The sequence below is a fragment of the Coenobita brevimanus genome, chromosome 26 (genome assembly GCF_032717465.1).
Source record: "Coenobita brevimanus isolate Jiangsu-jjx chromosome 26, ASM3271746v2, whole genome shotgun sequence".
In the NCBI taxonomy this organism is placed as follows: Eukaryota; Metazoa; Arthropoda; class Malacostraca; order Decapoda; family Coenobitidae; genus Coenobita; species Coenobita brevimanus.
In genome coordinates, this window is record NC_136979.1 from 8,933,584 (window position 1) to 8,960,520 (window position 26,937).

The 26,937-nt window shown below is 42.6% G+C and overlaps 1 protein-coding gene across 1 annotated transcript in view; it reads left to right on the forward strand.

Moving 5' to 3' along the window:
* LOC145394171 (transient-receptor-potential-like protein) overlaps positions 1-26,937 on the forward strand; it is a 45,806-nt gene that overhangs the window by 14,700 nt on the left and 4,169 nt on the right. The window contains exons 2-18 of the mRNA XM_080268151.1: positions 3,298-3,394; positions 4,310-4,416; positions 5,669-5,909; positions 6,114-6,256; positions 6,508-6,709; positions 7,275-7,448; positions 8,520-8,627; positions 8,942-9,068; positions 11,463-11,615; positions 13,949-14,118; positions 17,289-17,508; positions 18,160-18,283; positions 19,452-19,647; positions 21,393-21,566; positions 22,932-23,157; positions 25,066-25,166; positions 26,584-26,690. Coding sequence (XP_080124277.1) covers positions 3,314-3,394; positions 4,310-4,416; positions 5,669-5,909; positions 6,114-6,256; positions 6,508-6,709; positions 7,275-7,448; positions 8,520-8,627; positions 8,942-9,068; positions 11,463-11,615; positions 13,949-14,118; positions 17,289-17,508; positions 18,160-18,283; positions 19,452-19,647; positions 21,393-21,566; positions 22,932-23,157; positions 25,066-25,166; positions 26,584-26,690 — 2,654 coding nt within the window. The 5' untranslated portion in view covers positions 3,298-3,313. The remainder of the gene's footprint in view (positions 1-3,297; positions 3,395-4,309; positions 4,417-5,668; positions 5,910-6,113; positions 6,257-6,507; positions 6,710-7,274; positions 7,449-8,519; positions 8,628-8,941; positions 9,069-11,462; positions 11,616-13,948; positions 14,119-17,288; positions 17,509-18,159; positions 18,284-19,451; positions 19,648-21,392; positions 21,567-22,931; positions 23,158-25,065; positions 25,167-26,583; positions 26,691-26,937) is intronic.

The following is a 26,937-nucleotide window of genomic DNA, read 5'->3' on the forward strand; positions in this document are numbered from 1 at the left end:
ATGATAGAAAGCATTGAGAGAGCACATACCTCCGCCAGTGCCATTGCAGGGTCCGGATCCGGATCCGCCCCCAAATTTAATCAGTTCTTTCTTGGCCCATTGCCCACCCTTCCACAAAATTTAATTAAAATTCATTGAGTTCTTTTGGAGATACCGTGTGGACATACAAACAAACAAACAGACAAACATAGGTGAATACATAACCTCCTCCAACTTCGCTGGCGGAGGTAATAAAATAACTAAAACAATCTTGCTCTGATTTTGGTCAAACTTGGTGGGATCGTTGACAGTTGTCCAAGGAGCTGACATTTTTTCTTTTTTCTAATACCAGTAGATCAAAAGTCAAAGTCGCATGGGAAGGTCAGTTCAAAATGTTTGTATTCGATTTATACCAGACATGATGGTGCGGTTTAGGGTGCTGCAAAGGTGAAGAGATTCACGGCGGTATTCTTAAACATTTCCATCCCTTGTAGAGGCCTGGGAAGGAAACCCCTGTCGAGACTGGTATTCTTAAAAAGGAAAAAAATCCTTTCTTTTCGTGGGCTTGAAATCTTACCTTCGAGCAGCAAATATTGCTGGAGGTTGAAGAAATTATTTGACCCATTTCTTCAATAACCCCTTCGCAATTGTTGTGTTCTGCCGTGTTTCGTTGTCTTATATAGCCTATTAGATGAGAGTTACTGTGTAATATCATTAACACAGTTTACACCGATATAATAATGTATTATCTGTATCTCTTTTAAAATGTTACCCGCGTAGGTTGAGACGCTTAGCCAGACAAACAACATAAACCATGTACTGCCGCATGGTTGATTCACACACTATATCCGATAAACATCTGATAGTATACGATCTAACACTCCCAAATCTTCTGCACGAAGATTTTTGCAAGTAACAGTTTGCTTGATAGTTTGCCCGAAAAAGGGAAAATCTGCCATCAAGGTCATAGACCTACGAGTGATTCTGGTTGTGTATTCCAGCAGGAAATACCAAGTAAGCGCTGCCATTTCATTATAAAAGACGGACGATAAACAAGGGAATCCTATACCGGTATTTATGAACAACAAGACTGAATTTAATGCTATTCCTGAAGTATTATTTATGATGAAAAGATACGTCTTCTGGATAGTACACTGCTGTGGTCTTGGCCAGACTGGTATTTATAGCTGAATACAAACCAATAGTAATGGGAGAGGGGGCGTCCCACTTCTCAAATGTGTTGTGCTTTCATTATCCAGCACAAGAGATATGTGTACAAGCATGAGTTTACAGATCTAACGCTCCACCATACCAAATATCAGCAGTATCAGTGTGCCTGGTCTTTTTTTTTTTTTTTTTTTTTGTTAGCTCAGCTGGACTACCAGGCTGAAAATTCTCCCATTCCTTCCGAGGAAATATTTAAGTATATCGAAGTGAAAGAAAATTCCTTGGAAGTGAAGTAGTTTGTGGAAGGAATTATTTTTAGGAATATGACCGCCAGTTCTGGGTACAATCAGCCAGAAATTAAGGTCACAGGTCAAGGTCAAATGTTCGACCCTATAGCTCAGCAAATATTGATTCGATTTGGATCATATTTGGTGGAAGGGTTGAGGGCCAGGCAAGGAAAAAAGGAAGCAAATTTGAGAACAGTGGGTCATAGGTCAAAGTCACGGGGCAAGATCAACTTAGGAGTTTTCATCTGACTTGGACCAACATAGTGGAAGGGTTGAAGGTCAGGCAGAAATGAAACAGCCCAATTTTGAGAACAAGCAGTCGAAGGTCGTTAAGATCACAGGGCAAAGTCAAATGGCTGGCCTCTAAACCAACTGTAGGACGTACTGTAGGTGTTGCACTCTCGCCTCCTTATTCATCACCAGCAGGGGTACCCGGCGTTGCTTGGGTGAAACCCTATGATCGTGCATATAAACATTGCCTGGGACCCTGGATGGCCACTCCTTCTGTGGGAGAAGACCCTCGGGGTCCCATTTTACCCACTGAACCTATGTTCCTCCCAGGGATATATTCCCGTCAGACCTATCCGGAGCATGGGTCTATTTTCCCATTACCCACCCACCCACCTCCCCTTCCCACTCACCCTGCTCACCCACCTACTGTACCCATTAATCCACCCACTTTCCCACCCACCTCGCCCACCCTCACACCTACACTCATCCACCCACGCTGCCTCACCACACCCGCCCAGCCTTGACCACCCACCCTGCCAACCCTGCCCCACCACACTCATCCTCTCACCCTCCCACCCACCCTGCCTCTCCACACCCACCCACCCACTCAACTCTGCTCGTGTCAACTAATCTGTCCACCCATCCGACCTGGTGGCTAGCAGAGGTTAAAAACTCTGCAGTGAATGGCTGCCGTGTGTTCACCATGTTGACTCGATTATTTCTAATTAGTTCTAATTTTCACCTTCAGAGGCGCCACTTTAGGAACTGTATTGTACACATCTAAATTTGTCGTAAAAAGTCACACCTGTTAGAGCTGTTTAGAGGACAGGTAGAAAGACAAACATTTTCTTATACAGTATGTATAAATTATATGAATCATGAGTTAATCTGAATTATTTTCTCTGAGCTCAACCCTAAAATTAACACATGAAGATTTGTTCGCCCTGCCTGCACTACCCTGGCCTACTCCGCTCCAGCGCCCCCCAAAACGTGCAGTACCAGTTCGAATTGCAAGGGGGGCACTAAGAAAACCCGCCTGTTTGCAAATTTAGAAACTTTTCGCAGAAGTTTAGCAACTGTCTTCCTCTGTCCGTACTTCCTACTAACCATGACCTCCAGTCTTTACAACGCATTGTGTCCAGGCATCTCGAAATTAATGGATCTTGAATTTTGCTTTTATTTTTTTTTTTCTTGGAGGGAACAGTTTGCTGGCTTCTAGCCTTTGGTTCCTTCTTCCTTGCATTTTATACGTTGGGTCTGGTTAGTACTTGGATGGGTGACAGCCTGGGAACACCAGATGCTGTTGGCATCCCTACGTCAAGTGGGGTTGGTGGAGGATTAGTGTCCCTCCCTGTAAAACAATTAACTCTAAGCCATTGGCCACCCCATTTGGGATACATGGCGTCTGGCAATGGATGGATGGATGGATGTATTTATAAATTCGTCATAAACAGTAACACCTGTTAGAACTTTGTAGAGAGTCCCATATGGATGCCCCTCGGTTTCCGTAAAGGTCAGACAACAGACAAACAGACAGACATTCTCTTTTATATGTTTGATTAGTCTTCCATTTATATTTTATTCATTTTTTCTGTTTATGCTTTACCATCCTTTTTTCTTCTCTCCTTCGCAGAGCCAAGACCGGGAAGATGTGTAAGGGAGAGAAGGAGAAAAAGGAGAAATCGCAGAGCGTCTCTATGGAGGAGAAAAGTGATCTCGCCATGGAGGAGGTACCGCCAGTGTTTGAAATTTATACCTAGTGGTGCTTTAAGCCATTTTCTTTGATTTTGTTGTCTTTTTTAACATTAGTGTGAGGTGACGGGTATATGGGAACGGCGAGAGATTACCATACCTTCTTAATTTTGTTTTTCCTTGTGTGAACTGTTTTTCTGGTTATGTGCTTCAGTTGCCTTAAGTCATTGATAGAGCCTGTCATCTTAAACCCTTGTGTGTGTGTGTGTGTGTGTGTGTGTGTGTGTGTGTGTGTGTGTGTGTGTGTGTGTTTTGTTGCTTTTCTCTGTCAAACCCTTCCGTACCATGACCTCCTACCATTCTACCCATGGTTTTATTCAGAAAGGGAAAGATTCCTGTATTTAAATGGCTAAATGAAGGGTAAATCTGAGCTCTCCAGTTTGTCTAGTAATTCCAAGGTGAACACTAGGCCTGGTGGTAGCGAGAATGAATGTTGTAGAAGCCAGAGCAGTGAAGGGGTTGAGTTTAGCTGCGTGTTGTCTGTCGGTGTGATGTGGGGAAGAGGAGAAACAATATGAATGTTTTAGTGAGGTGCGATGTTGTGGTGTGTGTGGTGATGTGATGCTGTGTAGTGGCTGGTGTTGTGGGGTGTGGTACAGTGGTGCAATTTGCCGTGCTGTCATAATAAGCCATTTTACGTTGCTTATGGTGGTTGTGTGTGGATCTGGGTGGCAGTGTGTGATGTTGTATGGTGTGTGGTGGGGGAGCAGCTGTATGGTTGTGTGTGCTGTTGTATGGTATTGTGTAGTATTGTGTGTGGTGCTGGTATAGCGTTGTGTGCTGTGTGTGGTGTGTGGTGTTGCTTTTTGTGTTGTGTGGTGTACGGTGTTTGATGGTGTGTGGCGGTGTGGTAGTGTGGTGTAGTGACGTAACCATGTGGTATGTGTTTACAGGGCAAGTGTCAGGTGATAGAGATGCCCAACCTGCCGAAGCCTCTGACACTGGAGGAGAAGAAATATCTCCTAGCTGTGGAACGAGGCGACATCACCACCACCAGGAAGTAAGATACCCGTCACCTTTACTGACTTTCCTCCTCCCTCTCTCACATAACAGTTTCATCTACTTCCTTTGTTCCCTTACATGTTTTCCTGCCTTGTCTACCCACCAACTTTCCAATACTCGTTTTTGGCCAGTCCATGCTACCCTGATTGTTATTCGCGTTATCTTTCTCGTAGTCTTGTATTCTTGTTTAATTGTGGCAGGCACGTATACCCTTCAGAATTAACCGATTCTGACCAAACCTGGACACAATGACTAGCCTACGACCTAGTTTTGTCCGCAAGGTTTTGGTTGCCAGGCAACTACTCGTTGCCTAGCAATGGCCTGCTTAGCCCCTCCGTGACCATGGGTTAAATTGTATGGATCCAGTGGCCAGCCCCGGCACCATTTTTTAAAATTTCGATTTTTTTCCTTTCCAAATTAATACCAAATTGAAGAGAAACGTCTGGCGCACCTAGCAATGCAATTTTTATCTTCCTAAACCCATCCTCTGCTTCGTAATGCAGCGCGGAAATTTTTGCATAACGACTGCGTACACGTTGAAGAAAACTGCGGAGTGAAAAAAAACATCGCATTAAGAAAATCCATATTTTCGCTCGCCAAAAGATTTCAGTGGTGCTGTAATGGCTTGAAATGACTAGATATGTGTATTATGAACAAAATCAGTACACAGTATGGAAGGTTTATTAAAAAAAAATTTATTATATTTTTTTCACAGTTTTTGACGTTTATTGTGTTTATGCAAGCATAGAGCTATTTCTGTTGTCTAGGTGGTTTAGTTTGTGTCCAGAGAGAGGCGAGATGTTATTTTTAGACTCTCTCCAGATAAGGATTCTCATTTGTGTGCTCGGGCTGAACCGCAACGGCCTGCATACAGTAGAGCTGGCCATCGGCACCTAGCGGCTTGTCCTAGTAGTTCTTTCCAACCACATGATCCCAGTAGGCCAGCTTTTTCTGCATTAATATACAAGCCTAATAAAAATTTTATAATAACCTTAGCTCTTTTATTTATATATATACATACATATCTGTATCTAGGCTATCTGTCGTGTACGTGTATCTATCTGTATTTCTATCTATCTATCTATCTATCTATCTGTGTGTCTATCTATCTATCTATCTGTCTATATCTTTATACATATATCTGTCTCTGTCTGTCAGTCTGTCTTTCTATCTAATTGTGTGTGTGTGTGTGTGTGTGTGTGTGTGTGTGTGGTATCACTGAGCCCCTCTTACTATGGCGTGTGCCACAGGATGCTGCAGAAGGCTCACCGCCACCACGACTACATGAACATGAACTGTGTGGACCCGCTGGGCCGGTCGGCGCTGCATATGGCCATCTCCAACGAGAACCTGGAGATGGTGGAGCTCCTGGTGGTGATGGGGGTGGAGACCAGGGACGCGCTCCTCCATGCCATTGATGCAGAGTTCGTGGAGGCCGTTGAGGTCCTCCTCGAGCACGAAGAAGTCGTGCATAAGGAGGGAGATCCTTACGTAAGTCCCGCACACCATAGCAAACACCACTTGTGACATCTGTGTTTGTATCTGGTGGCTCTCATAGATAATCGGGAGGTCAGGGTGAATGATTACATTAATTCTAGCGTTTTTAATATTGCTGGATCACACAAAATAGTGATGGTATGATGAAGGTATACGAGGCTGTACTGTCACTCATATCTTTCTTTGTGCGGATGACAGTCATGGGAGAAGGCCGACCGCAACATCTCTGCCTTCACCCCCGAGATCACGCCGCTCATCCTGGCCGCCCACAAGGACAACTATGAAATTCTTAAGATCCTGCTGGACCGCGGCGCCATGATACCCATGCCACACGACATCAGGTGTGTGTAGTGGGTGAGGGTGTGTGGCTGTGGGTAAAGTGTATGCCAAAGCTATGGTTTCTGTGTGATATATATATATATATATATATATATATATATATATATATATATATATATATACAGGTATAGTATTAGATGACAGCATATGCATCTCGTTTCGCTGACTGCTGAAAATACTTTTGCTGTGAGTGTGACAGCAGGCATACCGGTCTCAGGAGATGACAATAGGTGTAACGGTGTGTTGTGTGCAGGTGTGGGTGTCCTGAGTGCATCAAGTCATCCAGCGAGGACTCCCTGCGATACTCCCGCTCCCGCATCAACAGCTACCGCGCCCTGTCCTCACCCTCTCTCATCGCCCTCACCTCCACCGACCCCATCCTCACCGCCTTCCAACTCTCGCTGGAGCTGAAGAACCTCGCCTACACCGAGCATGAGTTTCGCTCCGATTACCTGGTGAGATCACTTGGCCCTGTAGTGTACATTTTCATGGTCTCATCTCCTCATGTAAACCTGTAATTATATTATTCCACCGGACGTCAGACGATTTTTTCACATCAGAATGAGTCATAACAGCCTGAGATTGTAAAAAAAAAAGAAAAAAAAGAAGGTGTATCATTCACCGGTTTGATAAAATATTCCTGGTATTTTATCTCTGATGTAGAAATGTGGAGGTGTATAACAAAGAAAACAACGAAACTAGTTCATTTCCTCTTATATTGCTTCTGTTTTGTTCGTTTCCCTTGAATTTGCAATAGTCTTCAGGTTTTCAACCACTGGCTTTCTTTTTAAATAGCAAAGTTGTTCCCTAAATCCAGATACGTATTTCTTACAGTAGAAATACAGACTGATGAATGGATTACCAGTACCAACACCCACCTCAAATAAACTACAGACGTTTTCCTAGTGAAGGAATTTTTTTTCATTTTTATTCCTCGGTAAGAATTTCATTCCAGTAAATAGACTGGGTAATTTATAGACTGACTGCCATCACGTCTCATCTAACTCATCTCTGATACAGGAGCTGCGTTCCAAGGTGATGCATTTCGCCGAGGAGCTGTTGGGTCACGCTCGCTCCTCCACCGAGTTGGCCGTGATGCTGAACCACGACCCTGAGAGCCTGTGCCCCTACCAGGACGGCACACACATGTCGCTCAAGAGGCTGGAACTGGCTATTGACTGCAAGCAAAAGCGGGTCAGTCAGTGTTAGGATCTTTTCACGTTTAATTTGGCGTGAAATTACCCTCTTCATCCTAAATGCAAAGTTGTAACAATAGATATGATGCTAGTCATAAAGAAGTGCCATGCCAAGGATGTACCAGCCTTGGCATTATCTTTTTCTGTTGCTGAACCACGTAAAGGAAACCGCAAAGGGACGGAGATTTGGGCCAAGTTAAGATGAAAGAACTTTAGTGTGTAGCAGCCGAACTCTAATTGGCACAGAGGACTTCGTAGTACTTCTCCCTAAGCGACTTATTTTGCATATTTTAACCTTGACATTCACTTAGGTATGTACTTATTACAAGGGGATAAGTTGTACTAGTCAGACAGATGGCGAAAAAGGTGAACTCTCCCAATTCAAGGGAAGTACGCCTCTGTGTGTGTGTGTGTGTGTGTGTGTGTGTGTGTGTGTGTGTGTGTGTGTGTGTGTAGAGGTAATTTATTGGTTTACGTTCAGTCAATTAATTATTCCTTTAAACTGCCGGTACGAGATATAATCCTTTAAAAAATCTTGATAAATGTTGATTAGAAAGATTTGATTAGAGTCGTTTACTATTGAGAGTTTTGAGGCGGTGTAAATGAACTACTGACCACACCTGTCCGCTTGTGAAGATGCCTGAGTGTTACAGTGGCATTAGCGATAGTCATGTCATAATGTCTTTTTTTTTTTTTTTTCTTAAGTATAGTTCTTTTCTACTGTTCTGTCAAACTGTTCACCCCACATCACACCACACCATACCATACCATATCACACCACACCATACCATAATCATACCATATCACACCACACATCATGTTCTTTCTCTCCAAACTTCACCATACCACACATCATGTTCTTTGATTCCATACCACATCACAGCACATAATATCCTTCCACACCATACCACACTAAATCACTCCACACCACAGCACACCACACCACACCCTATTCCCCCCCCATCACACCATATACACTATTCCCCCTCTCACTCTTCTCCCCCCTCCACATCCCTACCACACCCCGCCACCCCACCACACCCCACCTCACCCTCTTTCCTTTTAACAGTTCGTGGCGCACCCCAACATCCAGCAGCTGTTGGCGGCGCTGTGGTACGAGGGACTGCCGGGGTTCAGGAGAAAGTCGCTTATTGAAAAGTGTTTGGAGATCGTCAAGGTGAGAACGATAATATTTAGAGTTACAGAGGACTTTGGCGGTGATTGTAGGATAATGGTTGTGGGATAGTGGTTGTGGGATCAGTCTTAGTGGTTGTAGGATAGTTTTTGTAGGATAAAGGTTGGTGGTTGTAGGATAATTGATAAGCATTAAAATATACAGTTACTAAGATAAAATATGACCAACATGATAAGACAGTACAAACTTATAATTAAAACTGACTGGAGAATGCATCTTGTATTTTCAGACCCATCCCTGACTTTAATAACAACTGACTATATTAATGTATCCTGTGTTTTTCTCTTTCTTTCCAGGTAGTGGCGCTGTTCCCGTTCTACTGTATGTGGTATATGATCATGCCCAACAGTCCCACAGGCCACCTCATCCGCACCCCCTTCATGAAGTTCCTCACCCACTCCGCCTCCTACCTCTTCTTCCTCCGTGAGTTTCCTTCGCTTCTTCTATCACCTTGGCAACTATATTTCCGTAGATTATGTACGGCCACGATCAAAAGGTTGCCGACACTTACCTGCCGGCTGTGGTGATGGGAAGTGTCACATTAACTAAAGATATATTTCTGATGAGGATGACACAAAGTGTTGAGTTTGGACCCATTTTATTTCAACGTTTCACCAAGACTGTCTTCTTCAGGAATGTCCGCTCCTGAAGAAGACAATTTTGGCGAAACGTTGAAATGAACTCTGCACTTTGTCATCCTTATCGGAGTTGTCGCAGCGCCGAATTCACCACATATATTTCTGTATGATAGCAATATGATACATGCAACCAAAGAGATGTTAAGGAAGAATGAATATGATGAAAAACAAGGAGAATGTATAGCAGTATGACACACACGTCAAAAGAATATACGGTAATCAGGCAGGATACAGTCTGGCTTTGGAGGTGTAAAAGAGAACTATGCAAGCCAGGACACAATGCTGAGAGGAAAGCGCCGGTAAATTTTTCGTGAGGATGCCACGTTCGCCCTGGCTTGGAGGCTTCACCGCACCTCCTCCTTAGCGATGTAAAGGAAGGGACGTAAATAGCGCCCTCTTGTCTTGTGGGTCGGAGGGGAGATATCAGTCCACTGGTTTGAGGAGAGCGGACATTTTTTGACTGCATCTTGAAATTACTAACTGTTTATACTATTGGCGTAAAAAAGCAACGCTATATGGCATGAAAAGGGTAATGGTAGGCAGAAAATTAAGCAGGACAGACACTGGTAATAAAATGACTGAGCCGTCCCCGCAGCACGGAAGAGGGATGTATAAAATATGCCGCCCACCTTTAACTTTTTTATTGCACCTTAATGTTCTCGTATGTTATTTTTACCTTTTACTGTCTGCTTAACAGGCATCAGTAGTATACAAGATCTTATTATGCCGTAACAGACAAAACACATCACAGGGGAAGGGAGGAAGAATGTTACTAAATGTCTAATCACTCTCAGCAAGAAATACCCAGCATTGTTGTTTGTTTACCCCTATGACGTATTCTTTTTCCTCTCCACCAGCGAAAGTTGGAGGAGGATATGTATTGACCCCTGTTTGTATGTTTGCCCACAAGATATCTTAAAAAGTTAGTGATGGATTCAGTGAAATTTTGTGGAAATGTGGGTCATGGGTCAAGGAATAGTTTATTAAATTTGGCGGTGGGCTAAGTTGTCTGGTATAGGTGTTGACGGAGGTATGCGCTCTGTGAGTGCTGTCTAGTTCTTGTTTTAATCAAACTACCACCAGACGATTATCTTTACGGTTGGGAGGACGCCTTGCTGTGTAGGGGTTAATGAAGGCTAAATCTACCTCCTGTAGTTCAAAAAGTCTGCCCAATAAAATCGTCTGGTGATACAAACAATACAGTAAATGTACGTCATTGCAGTGAAGGGGTTAAGGACATATTCTTGTTGACTTCGGACAATTCGTAACATCTCTTCCTTAGCTATTTATTTTGTAACCTGTATTCCACTTTATATCCGCTGATATTATTATTACTGTTGGAAGCCACGTCAGTGTAAAGCAGGTATAAAATATATATATATATATATATATATATATCAGTATGGAAAAACAGATCGCTAAGGCAGAGGTATTATGAAGCCAGTCATGCCAACAACAGTGCGGCATATTATGTGTTTGGCCAGCGGGTTTAGTATTGATATATCTGTCCATAATCCCTTTCAGTTCAGTTGATGATCGTATGTAGCTATTATAGAGGTTTATTTGACTGTATCCTTTTTTTTTTTCTCTCTCTCTCTAACTTGGCTTAAAACTGCTTTCTCTCTATGTTAAATGCAGAGTTGGATCAATATGTCAAGGTTAGAATATCATGCTAGTCATAAAGAAGTGCGATGGAAAGTATGTAGAGCCATAGTATTACCTTATTCTGCAACTGAGCTACTTGAAATGACCTGCAAAAGAACGAAAAACTAAGCCAAGTTAGAGTAAAAACAGTAGACCTATAGGCTCATTCCTTCCTCATAACGAGGACTCAGCGAACATCGTATAGCCTCTCCCTAGTACTCTCGTTGTGGAAATGGCCCAGTTTTGTCAGGCGAAAACAGATCCACTAAATTCAACGCTGTCACTCAAAAATTGTTGCCGCTGACGTAAGCTGAAAGTGATCTAAAGAGTTACGTGTAACACTTAACTGTATACCTTGGTGAATATTCTTGTTTATAGAAGGATAGCTGATATTAGTAAATAATCACAGGTTGCTTCACAAGTCTTCCCCATCTTATTTTTTAAAATCATTTTTCATTTATATTACCGTGGTATTTATTTTTGTTACTCTGTGCTTCTTGTATCATTGTCATGTGTTGCCCCTTCCGCGCCACAGTGATGTTGATCCTGGTATCGGTACGGTTCGAGAATCTTGTCATCTGGCTGTTCGGGACTGAGGAGATGCAACGGAGACTAATTGAGTCCATGAGGCGCCAACGCGGAAACCTGCCCACGCCCATAGAGTGTGTCGTAGCGCTCTGGGTCTTTGGTGAGTATTGAATTATATAAAAAATGTAAATAAGTGTGACTGACTTACTTCCAGGAGATAATATATATTAGTATTTTTTGTCTGTTCATGAGCATAATCACTACAGCCTGCCTTCCTACTTCCAGTGAGTAGTAAGATCATGCAGATATTTAGATTATTTCAGTTCAGTAAGAAATACTAGTGAGGTTTGGCCGCTGTTTACGAAAGTGAAATACTTAACACTGTGCCGTATCGGGATGTTTGGCCAGGGAGCTAAAATCACCTGATTCAAGATGATATCACTTACTTATACTTAAAGATAACAAAAATATTCTTGCGCTCTGTCATCATTTCTTGTCAGGATTATTATCACAACACTTCTTCTTCATAGTATGTTAACACTCCGCTATATAATTCAATATACTGGGTATGTTATTGTTCGACGCTGCATCCTGTGAAGAACTGCAGCTAGAAAAAGGGCTTCAGGCATATCTGTGTTTACTCACTGGGATTCATTTATCCAACCCTCCTTCATGTACACACCCAGACAATGTTACTTTAATCTTTCACTTCAAAAACAAAAATAACTGGAATTAGTACGGTAAACATCGCTGGCCCGTTCATTGCACCATGCAATATTAATTATAGAAGGAGAGTGAAACAAAACAGTGGCAGTGTGATGGTATACTTGTTCCTATAGTACATGATCTTCGCACCCATGGCTTTCAGAGGAGCTGTTATATGATTTAGCATAGTGCCAGACTATATATATATATATATATATATATATATATATATATATATATATATATATATATATATATATATATATATATATATATATATATATATATATATATATATATATATATATATATATGAAGATAGATCGATAGATATCCGAATTAAGCAGTGTCTGTCTCCTTTACCAGTCTAATGCCGGTCTGTGATCTTGTTTTCTTACAGTTTCACAGCTGTTGATCCTCAATGAACGAAGGTCATCGCAACACTCATCACCTTCATACAGAGCTCATTAAATCCCATTGTGAGAGAACTGGAGTAAATCAAGGAGACAGAAACAGATCGTCGATCTAAACAATAAAAATAATCCAGTACCAGAACTCCTCCGTTGATTTTCGTTCCACACAAGTAGGTTTAAGTGTGTCAATCATCGTAAAACCTTGCAATACTTTTCCTTCATGAGGTAGTGCCTTAGTTTCACAATGACAGATTTGTAACCACCGCGCAGTCACAAGAGGAGGGGTACATAGTTCAGCTCTGTAACTCCTAATTGTACTTTATTTTTGTCTGCTTTCATCTTCCTTACTGCTATAATGACACCCACTGAGCTTGTGTTTGGAGACAAGGAGTGTGGTGATAGCCTTCGTTCATGGAGGGGTCAAGAGAACACGATCATGAGACGAACATCAGACGAGAAAAAAAATCCGAAAGCATGCCAAATCGTATACTAGCAGTGCTGAAAAAGATGGGTGCAAAGATCAAAACACTACCGGGCACATGTAGGACGTCAAATGGCCATACTTTTGCTTCATTCTCTTCCAGTAAATAATATGCTGCATTTATTGCCTGCTGCCACAAACAAGCCGGAGATGTTTGCCGGACTGACGCATTGATTTTTCTTTCTTTTTTCTTTTTTTTTCTCCTGTGGTATGTGTAGTAATTTGCCTCTTCTTCACACCAAACGACACCACAACGCATCACGCTATATCACACCACACCACGCCATATCACACTACACCACACCACACACCACGCCATATCACACTGCATCACACCACACTACATCACACCATATCACACTACACCACGTCACACAACGCCATATCACACCACACCACATCACACCATATGACACTACACCACGTCACACAACGCCATATCACACCACACCACACCACACCACGCCGTATCACACTGCACCACGTCACAGCACGCCATTTCACACTGCACCACACCACACTACGCCATATCACGCTACACCACACCACATCACACCATATCAGACTACACACACCACCCAACACCACCCCATATCAGACTACACCACACCACAGTACGCCATATCACACTACACCACGTCACATCACGCCATATCACACTGCATCACACCACACCACATCACACCACGCCATATCACACTGCGCCACACCACACTACGCCATATCGCACTACACCACACCACATCGCACCATGTCACACCATGCAACACCGCACCACACCACACCACACCACACCACTCCACACCATTCACCCTCATCAACTCCCCGGCCATCATCCCTCACTTGTACTTCTACCTTGCAGCTTCCTAAACGCGATGACTATTTTATTGGCAGGGTTTTTGTGGGAGGAGGTTCGGGAGATGCTGAAGGAAGGCCTCAAGAAATACCTACGCAACATGTGGAACCTCATGGACATCATGCGGGACTGCCTGTACGTGGTCACCATGGTACTCAGGATTATCGCATACATTCAGCAGACGCAGGAGATCGCCCGTGTCCCATCGGTAGGTCATCCAGTTATGTTGTTGGTTTTTGCGACGCCCTAACGCGGACGTGAGGAGGAGTGTGTGTGTGTGTGTGTGTGTGTGTGTGTGTGTGTGAGCCTAAATACTATTGATGTGATTTATATCAAACTTGGTGGGACTGTTAACGGTCAGTCATGAGTGATGTGATATAATTTGGAGAACAACAGGTCACATGTCAGGGTCACAGGGCAAGGTCAGCCCAAGATTTTGATTACATTAGAACCAAACTTGCTAAATTGTTGAGGGTCAGCCAAGGATGAGGTGATTCGTTTTACAGAACAAGCGATCAAAGGTCAAACTCACAAGGCAAAGTCAGAGTTTCAGCTCTATAACTGTTTGAAATCGGTCTGAACCACAGTAAACCTGATAGAAGACCTGAGGGTCAGCGGGTCTGAAGTGTTTGTCTCGAGACAAATATATCAAAGGTCATAGTGTTCGGGCAAGCTCAGTTCAAATTATTTAAATCCGATTTGGGTAAAATTTGGTTGAAGGGTTGAGGGCCATGAAAGGATTAATAATTCAATTTTGAGAACAGTCAGTCGAAAGTCGTCTTAGGGCAGGGTCAAATGTTCAGCACTATATGGATTGTAGGGCGCGGGTGTTGCACTCTGTGAGTGATCATTCTTGCTGTTGCCTTGGCCCCACGCTCATCTGGACTTAACCCAAGATAGGAAGACGTCCCTTCTGACCTCGGGATAGGAATACCTGTGCCAATTGGTTACGCTGAAGGAAAATAATAAAAATAAAATATATAAAGATGTTTTATGCAAAACTAATGGAGCTGAAAAACAAATATAACTCCTGTGGAGACCAGATGACTTGGATTTGATAAAACTGAGCTAAAATAAATACATTTATAAGTTACTTCAAAAATAATAGTGAAGGAAAAAAGTGGTACTGACTTACTTTCTTCCTGAGATGCACATACATGGAACTGAGCAAAAAAAAAAAAAAAAAAAAAAAAAACTAGAAATCTAATACCTAAATATCACACAGCCGGCCTGCCAACCCTGGGTTCCACAGAAAACTGGGTGCCTGGCATAAATGGAAACAGGTAATAAATATACACACCGCTACCCTCAAAGCACTCAATCAATGTGTCAGGCTCCTGTTGTGGGTCCTTGTGTGGTGTAATGACGGCCGTCACACCACCACTAGGGTCACTGGTACACTCAATCAGTGTCACATCACCCACACTAACTAACATCACGGGTTTCTGTGTCACTCTGGGGTTCCAGTGTGGTGTCAACAGTCCTGCTGAACTCCTTTGACATCAGATACTCTGCCAGCTCTTCGTCTGATAGGTATCTTGTTCGTTTGGGGCCCATGACTAAACACTTGTAAATAACAATTCCCAATTACCCATTATTCCGGCTACCATCGACCCCTAAAACCATCCCATTGCTGGGTCACTGCTACACTAGGTCAATTTCCCATCACCCACAATAACAATCAAGGGTTTCTGTGTCACTCAGGGTTCTAATGTGACGTCAACAGCCCTCTTGAAATACACCAGCTTCAGAACATTCTGCCAGCTCTGTGTGGGACAGCCACCTTGCTCGTTTTGCCTCCATTATCTACACAAATACACTAAAAGCCAAAGAAAACCAAATATACTACTTTATACTGCATATAGTGGGACATGTTACACGCATGTACATGGTCATATTGTGCCTAAAACACTCAAAATGTGCGTTCAAGTCTTCGATCTTGACCAGGATGGCCCTTCACTCTCTCTCTTTTTGTTTTTACAAAAATTATTCGCTACAGGAAGACATATGCCAATTGGATACACAGGTATTCACCAGAGAGTCGACAATGGCTGGAACTTGAGCCTGCAGGCAGAAACAGCATAAGTTGGCTCAGGACTGCTTGGTGTAAGTAAAAAAGTTGCCCATTACCCATTATTATGAACACCATTAACCGCGAAACTTAAACGCACCCTGGCCGTGTATCCATATGGCACAGGTCTTCTTATCTAGGGTTAAACCCAGTGGACTGCAGAAACCAGCGACTTCAGCCAGGCAGTCCCAGTCCCAAAGAACTTTTGTTGAGGTTATGTTGAAGGATTTGTCACTTTTTGTGTGTTGTGAAAATGTGAAGCATGGAGTAAGCAAGTCTGCTGTTGTGTTGGGAGCTACATTATAGTGTGGTCGTGCGCCTGTGAGTGCTTTCAAGATATGGAGTCCATCAGATGTCTTTCCACTGATGCTGGCTTGTATGTTGAGCAAAAAACATTGTGTGTATCCTACGTAAGTCCGAGAACTGTAGGATGTCTCTCCACTGGGAGAAGCTAGTTAAATGTAAAAACTTGAGGGTGTGTCTGAGGTTCGTGTGTGTCTTGAGTGAAGAGAGCGATAGTGGAGTTAGCTGGTAAAGTAGTCATTTCCTTTTGTGTAAGTCATTATTGTTCTGGTGAGTTTAGGTAAGAGAGGGTATGATCCTTGGTGAGTTCTGGAATTCTGTGAAATTATTGCTGGGTCATCAGCATAGGACAGTAATGCTATTGAAGGAGGGAGGGTGTTTGATAGGTCGTAGAGGAAAAATTTAAAAAGTGAGGGTCAAAGGACTGAGCCCTGTGGGACATCGTTGGAATGAGTCCTGAAACCGGAGAATTGGTTTTGGCCGCGTACTTGGACCTGTCTGCCTGAGAGGAAGCTGGTTAGTTTCATGTCACTGTATGTGCCGTGTTGATTTGTTTATCAGAATATGCCTTGGTACTGAATCAAAACTTATTTTTTCTGTTGTTGCTAGTGTGGTTCTGAAGGGGGGGAGGGGTGTTTCTTGTTGAAACCATCTCAAATGAGTTGGGCTGACTTGGAAAGGTGTGTTTTGCTTGTGTGTGTGGGGGGGAGGGTTAGTTCATGTTGGGAATCTGAGAGAGGTATGTTGGCGCAATGTTCTTTAGAATTGTTCTCTCACTGTTTGTGGATGATATATATGGATGAACCATTCGGTGGTTTGACCTCGCTTAAGTATAAGGATAATAATTCATTTCTTCCAAATATCAGGGATTTGGTTCTGAGTTGGAAGGGATGACGGTTTCGGACGGCCTATTTATAGCTAGAGGGCCAAGGTCTTTCTCTTCTTCTTTTTATTCTTCTTCCAGTCAGTGAGCATAAACATAAGCCGTCTCCTTCTCCCCCCAGACTGCATTCATCCCACGCGAGGAATGGAACGCCTTTGACCCTCAGCTGATCTCAGAGGGCCTCTTCGCCGCCGCCAACATCCTCTCTGCTCTCAAGCTGGTGCACATCTTCAGCATCAATCCATACCTCGGACCCCTCCAGATCTCCCTCGGACGCATGGTCATCGATATCGTCAAGTTCTTCTTCATCTACACTCTCGTGCTCTTTGCGTTTGCTTGTGGTTAGTGTTGGATTTGTGGTGGTCGTGCGTGTGTGTGTGTGGGTATATGGATTTGTGAGTAATAGAGTGGTGCACGCACACACGTACTCGCGCACATCCGCACCCCTATCCATGCACAGCACATATACCATATATATATATATATATATATATATATATATATATATATATATATATATATATATATATATATATATATATGCACACACACACACACACACACACACATCCATTGAATTTGTAAGCACAAATGAATTGAATGTATTTGAATATACAAACCGCAACGTTTTAAAGAACAGTAGTACACTCCAGCCGGACCAAAAACTGTGTGCCGTCTTTGGTACCGTAATGATCCTCATGTAGCCAATAGGCAGACTTGTAAATCTAAGAAAAAAAAAATGTCTCAAGGACCTTCGTGCAGTCGATGAGCATGACAAAAAATTAATTGTGACAAAAAATTAATTGTGTACCTTAATGAGCCTCACACAGTGATTAGGCATAAATCTAACTGTTCCTCTTGCCTGTGTCCCAATGACTTTTATGCCGTCAACAGGCATAACTAAAAAAAAAAAAAATGTCTATCTTACCAAGCCTCGTCTAGTCGAGATGCATTGCACACATCGAACCGTTCTTGTTGGTGCGTGCCCCCAGGTCTGACCCAGCTGCTGTGGTACTACAACGACCTGGAGAGACAAAAGTGCTACTCCCTCCCCGGCGGCCTCCCCGACTGGACCAAGCAGGGTGACGCGTGTATGAGGTGGCGCAGGTTCTTCAAGTAAGTCATCCGCATCACTAAAATCCCCTGCCTCATATTCAGATTATATCAATAAGTTCTCTACAACGCATTCAGAATCTAGTAAAGTCCTCTACCCTACATTCAGATTCAACCAGTAGCCTAAGTCCTCAACAACACATTCAGACTCCACAAACTAGTCTTCTTCCTATCATTTGTCTCTTGCCTCTTCATAAACCGTTCCTGCCATGTACTGTACATCTCTCTGCCTCTCCTCACGTTGGTGTTGTTGTCTTAGTTTACTGTAGATATAACATATTCTGTAAATAAGTATTCGTTTACACACTTCCCTCGTATGTCTTCGTAATAAGTTTCTACAAGTAAATTTAATCCCCCCACCATCTCTCTCTCGCTAGCATAGTTTCTTTCTGAGTCTAAATCCATATTTTTCAAGTATTTTCCTATCCTGTACGGTATAGAACTCGGCTCTGAACTCCCTTTCTCCTCCCCAGCGTTTCATTCCCAAGTCATACACTGAATATTCTTAACTTTCTTTTCTTCTCCCTCTGTTTTGTTTTTCTTTGTGGCCTTTTTAAAATCTCACTATTGTCACGTACGATTGCTGTTCTCCACATAACAAATACATGATGTCCGCAGCAACCCCAAACCTAAATTCAAACAGCATCCCCAGTGAACCACCAGCCATTCATTCTACAAAAACTGCCGTTCCCTGAGACACATAAGTTAGCCGCGCTTGACTGCCATGTGGCCGTTACCCTTCTATGCTTCAGTAAGAACACAACAACACAGATATAATTCACAGTCAGTTCACTATACCCTTACTGTAATGTAACCCCTCACACTACAACTTATTCACATTAAGCACCTCACTCTAACAACGCACTATGCCATCAGTAATGCAAGCCATCATACCATTACACAGTTGTTTCATTTAATCTTGTTATTCCAGCAGCAGTGATCTTTGCTGTTATGCTGCCAAGATATCTTCACCTAATCAGTCATTCTAACCTCCCTCTATTCTTCCTTCTCTTCCTCTTCCCCGAATTATCCTCGTCTCCTCCTCTTACGTATTATCTTTCTTCCTCACTCTAACCTCTTCACTCTCCCATCAACAATCCGTTTCTTCTGCTTGTTTCTCCGCCTCCTTCTCCTTATTCCTGGTCTAACCTCTCTTCGTCTTCCTCTCCAGCTTGTTCGAGGCGTCCCAGTCCCTCTTCTGGGCGGGCTTCGGGATGGTTGGGCTGGCAGACTTCGAGCTGACTGGCATCCGTGAATACACTCGCTTCTGGTCCATGCTTATGTTTGGCGCCTACTCCGTGATCAATATTATCGTCCTGCTGAACCTCCTCATTGCTATGATGTCCAGCTCTTATTCCTTCATTGTGGTGCGTATATCAGGTCGAGATAGACAGATAGATAGATAGACAGACAGACAGTATACAGGGAGAGAGAAGGGAGGGGGGGGGACTACTGTTTATCGTGCTTCTCAGCCTTCTCGTTGTGGTGATGTCCTGCTCTGCCTCTTCATTGTGGTGGGTACAAGCGGTGAAAAGAAAAGAAAAAAAGACAACAAAAAGGTATTAAAAAGAAAGAGGGATGGATACGATGAGAGAAACTTGGCTGTGATATAGAAGGAATTGTAAGCTGCAGATAGAAGATGGTAAAAGAGAACTAGAAAGACGAGCGAATGTTGACAGGCAGAAAGGTTGGTGGCGGAATGAGAAACGAGACGAAAGACAGCGAGAGAGAAGTGGAATGTCAAGATAAATTAGTATGAAGTGGAAACTGTGTGGGGGAAGAGACGAGAAATGGCAGTATGACACATTTCACTGGGTATACTGGTGAAAATTTTCTTACTTTTTCTTTCTCTCTGAATCCTACCTCGCCTCATTCGTAAATGGGAAAAGAGAACAGGGTGATGATGAGTATGTAGTGTATTTGTACTGCATGTTGAACACCCAGTTAGCTTCTTGTGATGTGTGGCGGTAGCGATGTGCAATGATTATTTTAGAACTTTTTTATGTGATTATTGTAAAACTTATTTTCGATTTTACTTTCTATTATGATGGTTTTTCCGTTACCCCGGCAGAATTACACCGCCCTTTGAAGTGTGTATCTACATGTTACTTGTTCACTTTTACCTTCATCTGTCACGTAAGGTTTGGAGGTACAGGCAGCAAGAATTATACGTCAAAGCTCTCTCAAAACTACATTAAAATCTTCATACAAGTGCTACTGTAAATTGGGGAAAACTAGCGAAGCAGCTTTACACGCACTTGTGAAAATTTAACAAGCGATGTGTCTGACTTAACCCCCTTGTATCCGGTGACGTGTTTGTTGGTTTAATTTTGCTAACTCCATGTCGGGTTATCCAGCTTACCAGAACCATCTAGTAGAGAAGGGCTTAATGAAGGCTAGAGCTAACCTTAGAATCCAGTACAATCCTCCTACGGCCAGTAAAATTGTCTGAAAGAAAAAAAAAAAAAAAGCAAGAAAGCACCTTATCGAAGGAATTAACCTTTCCAAAATGATGACGTATTTTTTCGCTTTATTTTTGCTGCATCCAAGCGGTTACTGTTTATATTTAGAGAAACTTTACGAACAGGAGGTTAGATATACTGCACCCTTCATTAATCCCTTCACTAGTAGAGGCTCTGCTCAGAATACTTTGACAGCGGTAACATTGAATTGCCGAAGTCGTTATCGTGCCGGAGTGGTTCATCCTTGCAGTCCGGTGACATATTTTTTCTGGCCATCTCCAGGTGACTGTTCAGATTAGAAGACTTTCGAAATCGAGAATTTAGATATACCCTTCATACATTATATCTTTTCTCTACCAGGTGGCTGTCAGTAGCTAAACAGAATCGTCCGGAAGTTGTAAGAATAAAGCAAGAAATACGTCATCGTATTTAAGAGGTGAATAGCAATAAGGCATGTAGAGAGAGAGAGAGAGGAAAAAAAAAACTTACTTGAGACTTACAGGGATGACTTATAACAGGAACATGAGTGGAATTTCTAATGCTAATCACATAGTCACTTCTGCTTTAGCTTTCACTTAAAATTTAAGGTCACTTCACTAATACTTCAGTTTGGACTCAAATTTATAATCATTTTCTGTTAAACCCTACAGGAACACGCTGACACTGAGTGGAAATTCGCTCGCACCAAGCTGTGGATGTCGTACTTTGAGGAGGGTAACACACTGCCGCCGCCCTTCAACATGTTCCCCACCTGGAAGGGCTTCCTTAGGATGTGTGGCAAGCAGAGCAAGAAGGAGGAGCTCATCAGAAGGATGTCTACAAGGGTGGGTGCTGGGACATGGGCCACGGCTCGTATTGTCGTTGGCTCAAGAGGCTTTCTTTCACCTCTTGTTATTAACTTATTGTTTCATATTATGGCTTAGTATTCTCTTGCATATTATTTAGATCTGTTTTATATTGACATACATCACAAAAACAGTATTTCATTCATTCATTCATTGCCAGACGCCATGTATCCCAAACGGGGTGGCCAACGGCTTAGAGTTAATTGTTTTACAGGGAGGGGCACTAATCCTCCACCAACCCCACTTGACACGTAGTATACAAGGCTATATTAACTTACCCGTGGCAGAAAGAAACTGGTAAGCAAGAGGTACCAGCGAGCCTCCTTAGCCGCCTATCATACTGGCTCAGGGATAGCTGCAGTGAAGGGACGGGATCAAGTGCCCTATTCATAAGCTTTATTGAGCTTAAGTTTGGTTTTGAGAATGTACGTATTCAGCAGCTCGCACAACTTCCAAATTCTTCACAATCACGAAAGCATGTTAAAGTAATATTATACAAGGGGAAAATATGATTCATGATAATGGAGATGCCTTTATGGTAAAAAAAAAAAAAAAAAAAAAAATCCTGACTAAATATGGATCCTGGGGTAGTAGTGTCAGTAACAAGAGCTGAATAAGGAGACGGGGACAGTGGTAGCAGCAACAACATTAGTGTTATGAGGTGGTGAGGAAGTTAAATATTTGTACGATAGAAACAGCATATTGTCATCATGTACTGTACCCTGAGGAGGGACACTTCCTTACGATTTCATGTGATTAATACGATACCATAGCATGAGTCTGCATATGGTCCTTTAGCTGCTTAGTACCATTTTCTTGATAGCGCCTATGTTAGTTCTGTATTAAAGTTACCAGTTCGGAAGGGGCGCCACCCCCAGCGGACCGGGGCAGATCAAGGATTATTTTGGAGATGTTCCCCATTTTACTTTCAAAATTATACTATTGCACTGCGAGGAAGGTGAGAACATGGAGATAAAACCTATAGTCTGTCAACCAAGGATGGATAGAATCATATACTTGTAAGAGAAATAAACTTAATACTCCGGGGAATTGCAGTCAATAGATATAAATTATACCATTCTAATCTCAGTGTCAAAAACCATGGATGTTGCCCGGACAACAAAGGCAACATCCCGGATTTTGTTTGGAGAAGTTTCCTCTTACTGTAAAAAGTTCAGTATGCACCCCCACAAACGTAATATACTACGCTGTTTAAGTGATGTGTATAACCCTTTGACAGCTAGAATTTCTCTCAGGTCAGCTAACCTAAATAAGATATCCAACTGCACCAACCACCTCGAAAGAATGTTAATTAATGGAATATTATTTGCGGCGTCTCCACAGACCCAGAACCGCCGTCGCCGCGCCCGTGACTACCGGTACCTGTCAGTGATGCGGGCACTCATCTGGCGCTACGTGTGCTCACTACAGCGACGCAACGAGGAACGACCCGTCAATGAGGACGACATCAGCGAGGTCAAGGGCGACATCTCCTCACTCAGGTTCGAGTTAATTGACCTCTTCGGCCAGAACGGGATGGACGTGTCGATGTGCGCCAAGAAGAGCCGAGGTGAGGATATGCCGAAAGGAACACACCCTGTAGCTTACACGGAAACAGAAGGGAAGCCGAAACAAAGACATTTCCTCAATTCCTTATCTGACATTGACCTCAGTGATTGAAGGTTCTGTTTTTAGTGAATATAGAGACTTCGATTTATCCTGCACCTTAAACTTCAATATCCTTCTGAATATTACTGCTGTAAACTATGTAAAGATATTTAAATAACACGCAGGACGATATTAAGGTCGATACGGGAATAAGTCGCTTAGGAAGAAGTGCAACGAAGTCTTCTATGTCAACTAGAATATAACTCAAACTGACAGACAGGGAGCCGAAAGAAAGGCCGTATGCACATCTCTTTAAGTACGATGACAACTTTATATTTATATCTCAGTCTCTGTCACCATACAGTAATGTTTGTAGCATGAGATTTCCCCTTACTTTTGGATTAACAAATGTTTTGCTTGACCCCTCCAGTTCGAAAAATCTCAAGTGGGTAAAATAATCTGGGAGATAACACGACTAAGAAAAAAGAAGGAATTTACACCCACTTTGCTATGGTAAATTCTACAGCACTTGACGAATATAGACCATGTATGGCCCCTCTGATTCACTGCTAACTGCACTATAATAATGTGGGATGCAGGCTGATAGGCGCTCCATATATGACTGTCAAGTATTGGGGGTTTGTCTTTCCCTTCACAAATCATTTTAACCCAATGAATCCAATGACGGAATTTTCACCTAATCTTTGCTGCCACCAGGCGATATTTACTCAACTTTCATACGATCTCTTGCACTGAAGGGTCAGTTAAGGGGTTAGTTACGGGGGCATCTCATCTCTCTCTCCCAAAAGCTCTTGCTAAAACTGAATAAAACCGTCTGGAAGTAGCGTGAGTAAACGAAAAATCACGTTATGGCATTCAGTGGGTTTAATATACTGCCTGACGACAAAATACATCAGGCCCCATGCTTATAAATCTTGTCGAGCTAAAACTGTGCACGAGATTGCCTGAGTATTATTTTGTCTTCACTCAGACAGCAACCATACACTTTCCTACCAAACCAGAGAAAAAAAAATCTGATAATAGTAAACTGCAGTGGAGACGTATTATTCCCGCAAATTGACTAAAGGGACTTGATAACTATGTCCCCTGATACACTGAGAAAACTAAATAAGCTTTCAGAAACGTCCATTAAATTAACACCGATGTCATTTTAAGACCTTGAGTGAGTTGAACATGGCCTTTCAGTAACTCTTTTACTTACACGGGGATCTTTGAAGCTGAATAAAATCGTCTGACGGCAGTGAAAAAAAAAATACTTACTTTTCCTGACAGGGTTAGAGAGCGAGTTGGAACTAAATGTTGAAAAATCTTGAACGACAGGTTTTTCTTCCCCTGCACCTTTTCCTTTCCTTCATATGCATCTTCCTCCTCCCTCCCTCCCTCCGTCTCCCTCTCCCTCACATACCCCGTTCCCCATCACCCTCTCTCTCTCTCTCTCTCTCTCTCTCTCTCTCTCTCTCTCTCTCAGATTCCTTCTACTCGTATTGCTCTCCATTTTCTCCTTCCTCGCCTTCATGTTAACTCCCCTCTTCTCCCTCATATTCCCTACCTTGATCTTCTCCTTGCAATTGTCCCATCTCCTTCTCTCTCACATATCGTTCCCCTCACATACTCATCCTTTCACATACATCTCCCTCACATAATCCACCTTTCACATACTTGTCCATCACACACCTCTGTAATAACCCTCCCTCTCATACCCACCCCACCCATATATCCTCTCATATATACCCTTCGGCTTACATACTTTTACTTTCCCATATCCCTTCCTCACATATCCCTCTCACATAGCCATTCACATACCCTTTCCTTAAATAACCCTCCTCTCACGTGCCCTGTGTGCCTGCAGCTGCCCTTGGGAGGAAGATGCGAGTGTGGGAGCGACGTCTGATGCGGGACTTCCACGTGTCTCCTGCTATGGGCTCAGAGGACGCCATCGAGGCAGAGCAGGTGACGTATCCACTGACTTTCGTACCTCGTCCGGACGGAGTCCGCCGCGATATTGTTTTTGGTTGAGTTTGTTTCTTTCTTGCTTTGTTAGCAACATTACGGAAAAACGGTAGAATGAAATTACATGAAACTTTCAGGATATGTGGGCACTGGTCCCAAAAGGAATTTATTAAATTTTGGAGGTATTCGAGTGACCCTGAAAGGTAAAAATCAAGGTCACATTTTCAGAGGGCTATGACTTGAAACCTGTTGAAGATAGAGATATTTATTATAATCACCATACAGGAACTCCCATGTGGGTTTCATTTGGTACCAAGAGCTTTGACTTTGAGTGACCTTGAAAGGTCAAACTCAAGGTCACGGATATGCAGGGGACTATAGCCTAACTCGAAACTGGTTGCAGATAGATAGTTACTATTCATCATATAGGAAGTTCCATATGGGATTTTAATTGGTACCATGACCTTTGACCTTAAGTGACCTTGAAAGGCCAGAGTCAAGCTCACAGTTATTCAAGGGGCTAGAACTCGAAACTCGTTGAAGATAAAGATATTCACTATTATCAACGTATAGGAAATCCCACATGGGTTTTGAATTGATACCTCGCCGTTTGACCTTAAGTGATCTTGAAAGGTTAAACTTAAGGTCACGGATATTCAGGGGGCTATAACTCGAAACTGGTTGAAGGGAGAGATATTTACTATTATGGAGGTATAGGAACTCTCATATGGGCTTTCATTTGGCACTATGACCTTTGACCTTGAGTGACCTTGAAAGGTTAAACGCAAGATCACGGGTTTTCAGAGGGCTATAACTTAAAAACGGTTGAAAACGAAATAATTGCTGTCGGGCGAAGTTTGTTGTGTCTGGCACCATTTTTTTTTTTTTTTTTTACTTAAGTCCCGTAATAGATTCCTTGTTTGTACTGTAACTTCACTCAGACTACTATCAAACACTTCAGTAACAGATTAGAGCTTAAGCTATAGGTGAAATTATTTTTCATCCTTAAACTTCACGCATTCTTCCACCAAACACTTCATCACCAGACTAGGAGTTGTGTATAAGATTGTTTATTCTTTATATTTACTCATACAGCTATCACACACTTCATCACCAAATTTTAGTTGAAACTGTGTATGAGATTGTGTGTTTATACTTTCAACTTCACTTTATAACCGAGCTAAAACTTCAGTTGTGTGCCAGATACTTCATAACAAAACTAGAACTGAATATTACTGTTTCCCTTAAAGACACTATGGACCATCCCAATATGTGTAAGTCTTTTCACTTGATGGCAGCTCTCCATGTGTCACGATCTTGAGCCATAAATCAAAATGAGCTCAGAAAATACGAAATTGGAATGGAATCTTATTCATCGTAGGAAATAATTACTATCCTTTATTAATGCAACCCACAGGAGCCCGCTCAGGAGACCTCGGCAAATGAGAGCGCCGCCGACAGGTTCCGCAGAGTGGCGTGGCTTGCTATGAGAGCACGCAAGATGGACGACAACCACACCGAAATGTAAGAGACACCGCCATAGTCTCGGCAGCTTGGCAAGGTTTCTTGCATCCCTGCCTTAACAATGTACTCTGACTGTTACAGCTTATTAGTCTCTTGTACGCTATTTGTACCTTCTTGTAACTGATTTAGTATCCATAAATAATATAAAAGAATATATTAACATGCCAGTACAGAGGTATACTGGCAAGGAAGAGTTGTTGGGGACCTCCATGATCAACGAGTATATGGTCTAAGGACATATCCATGA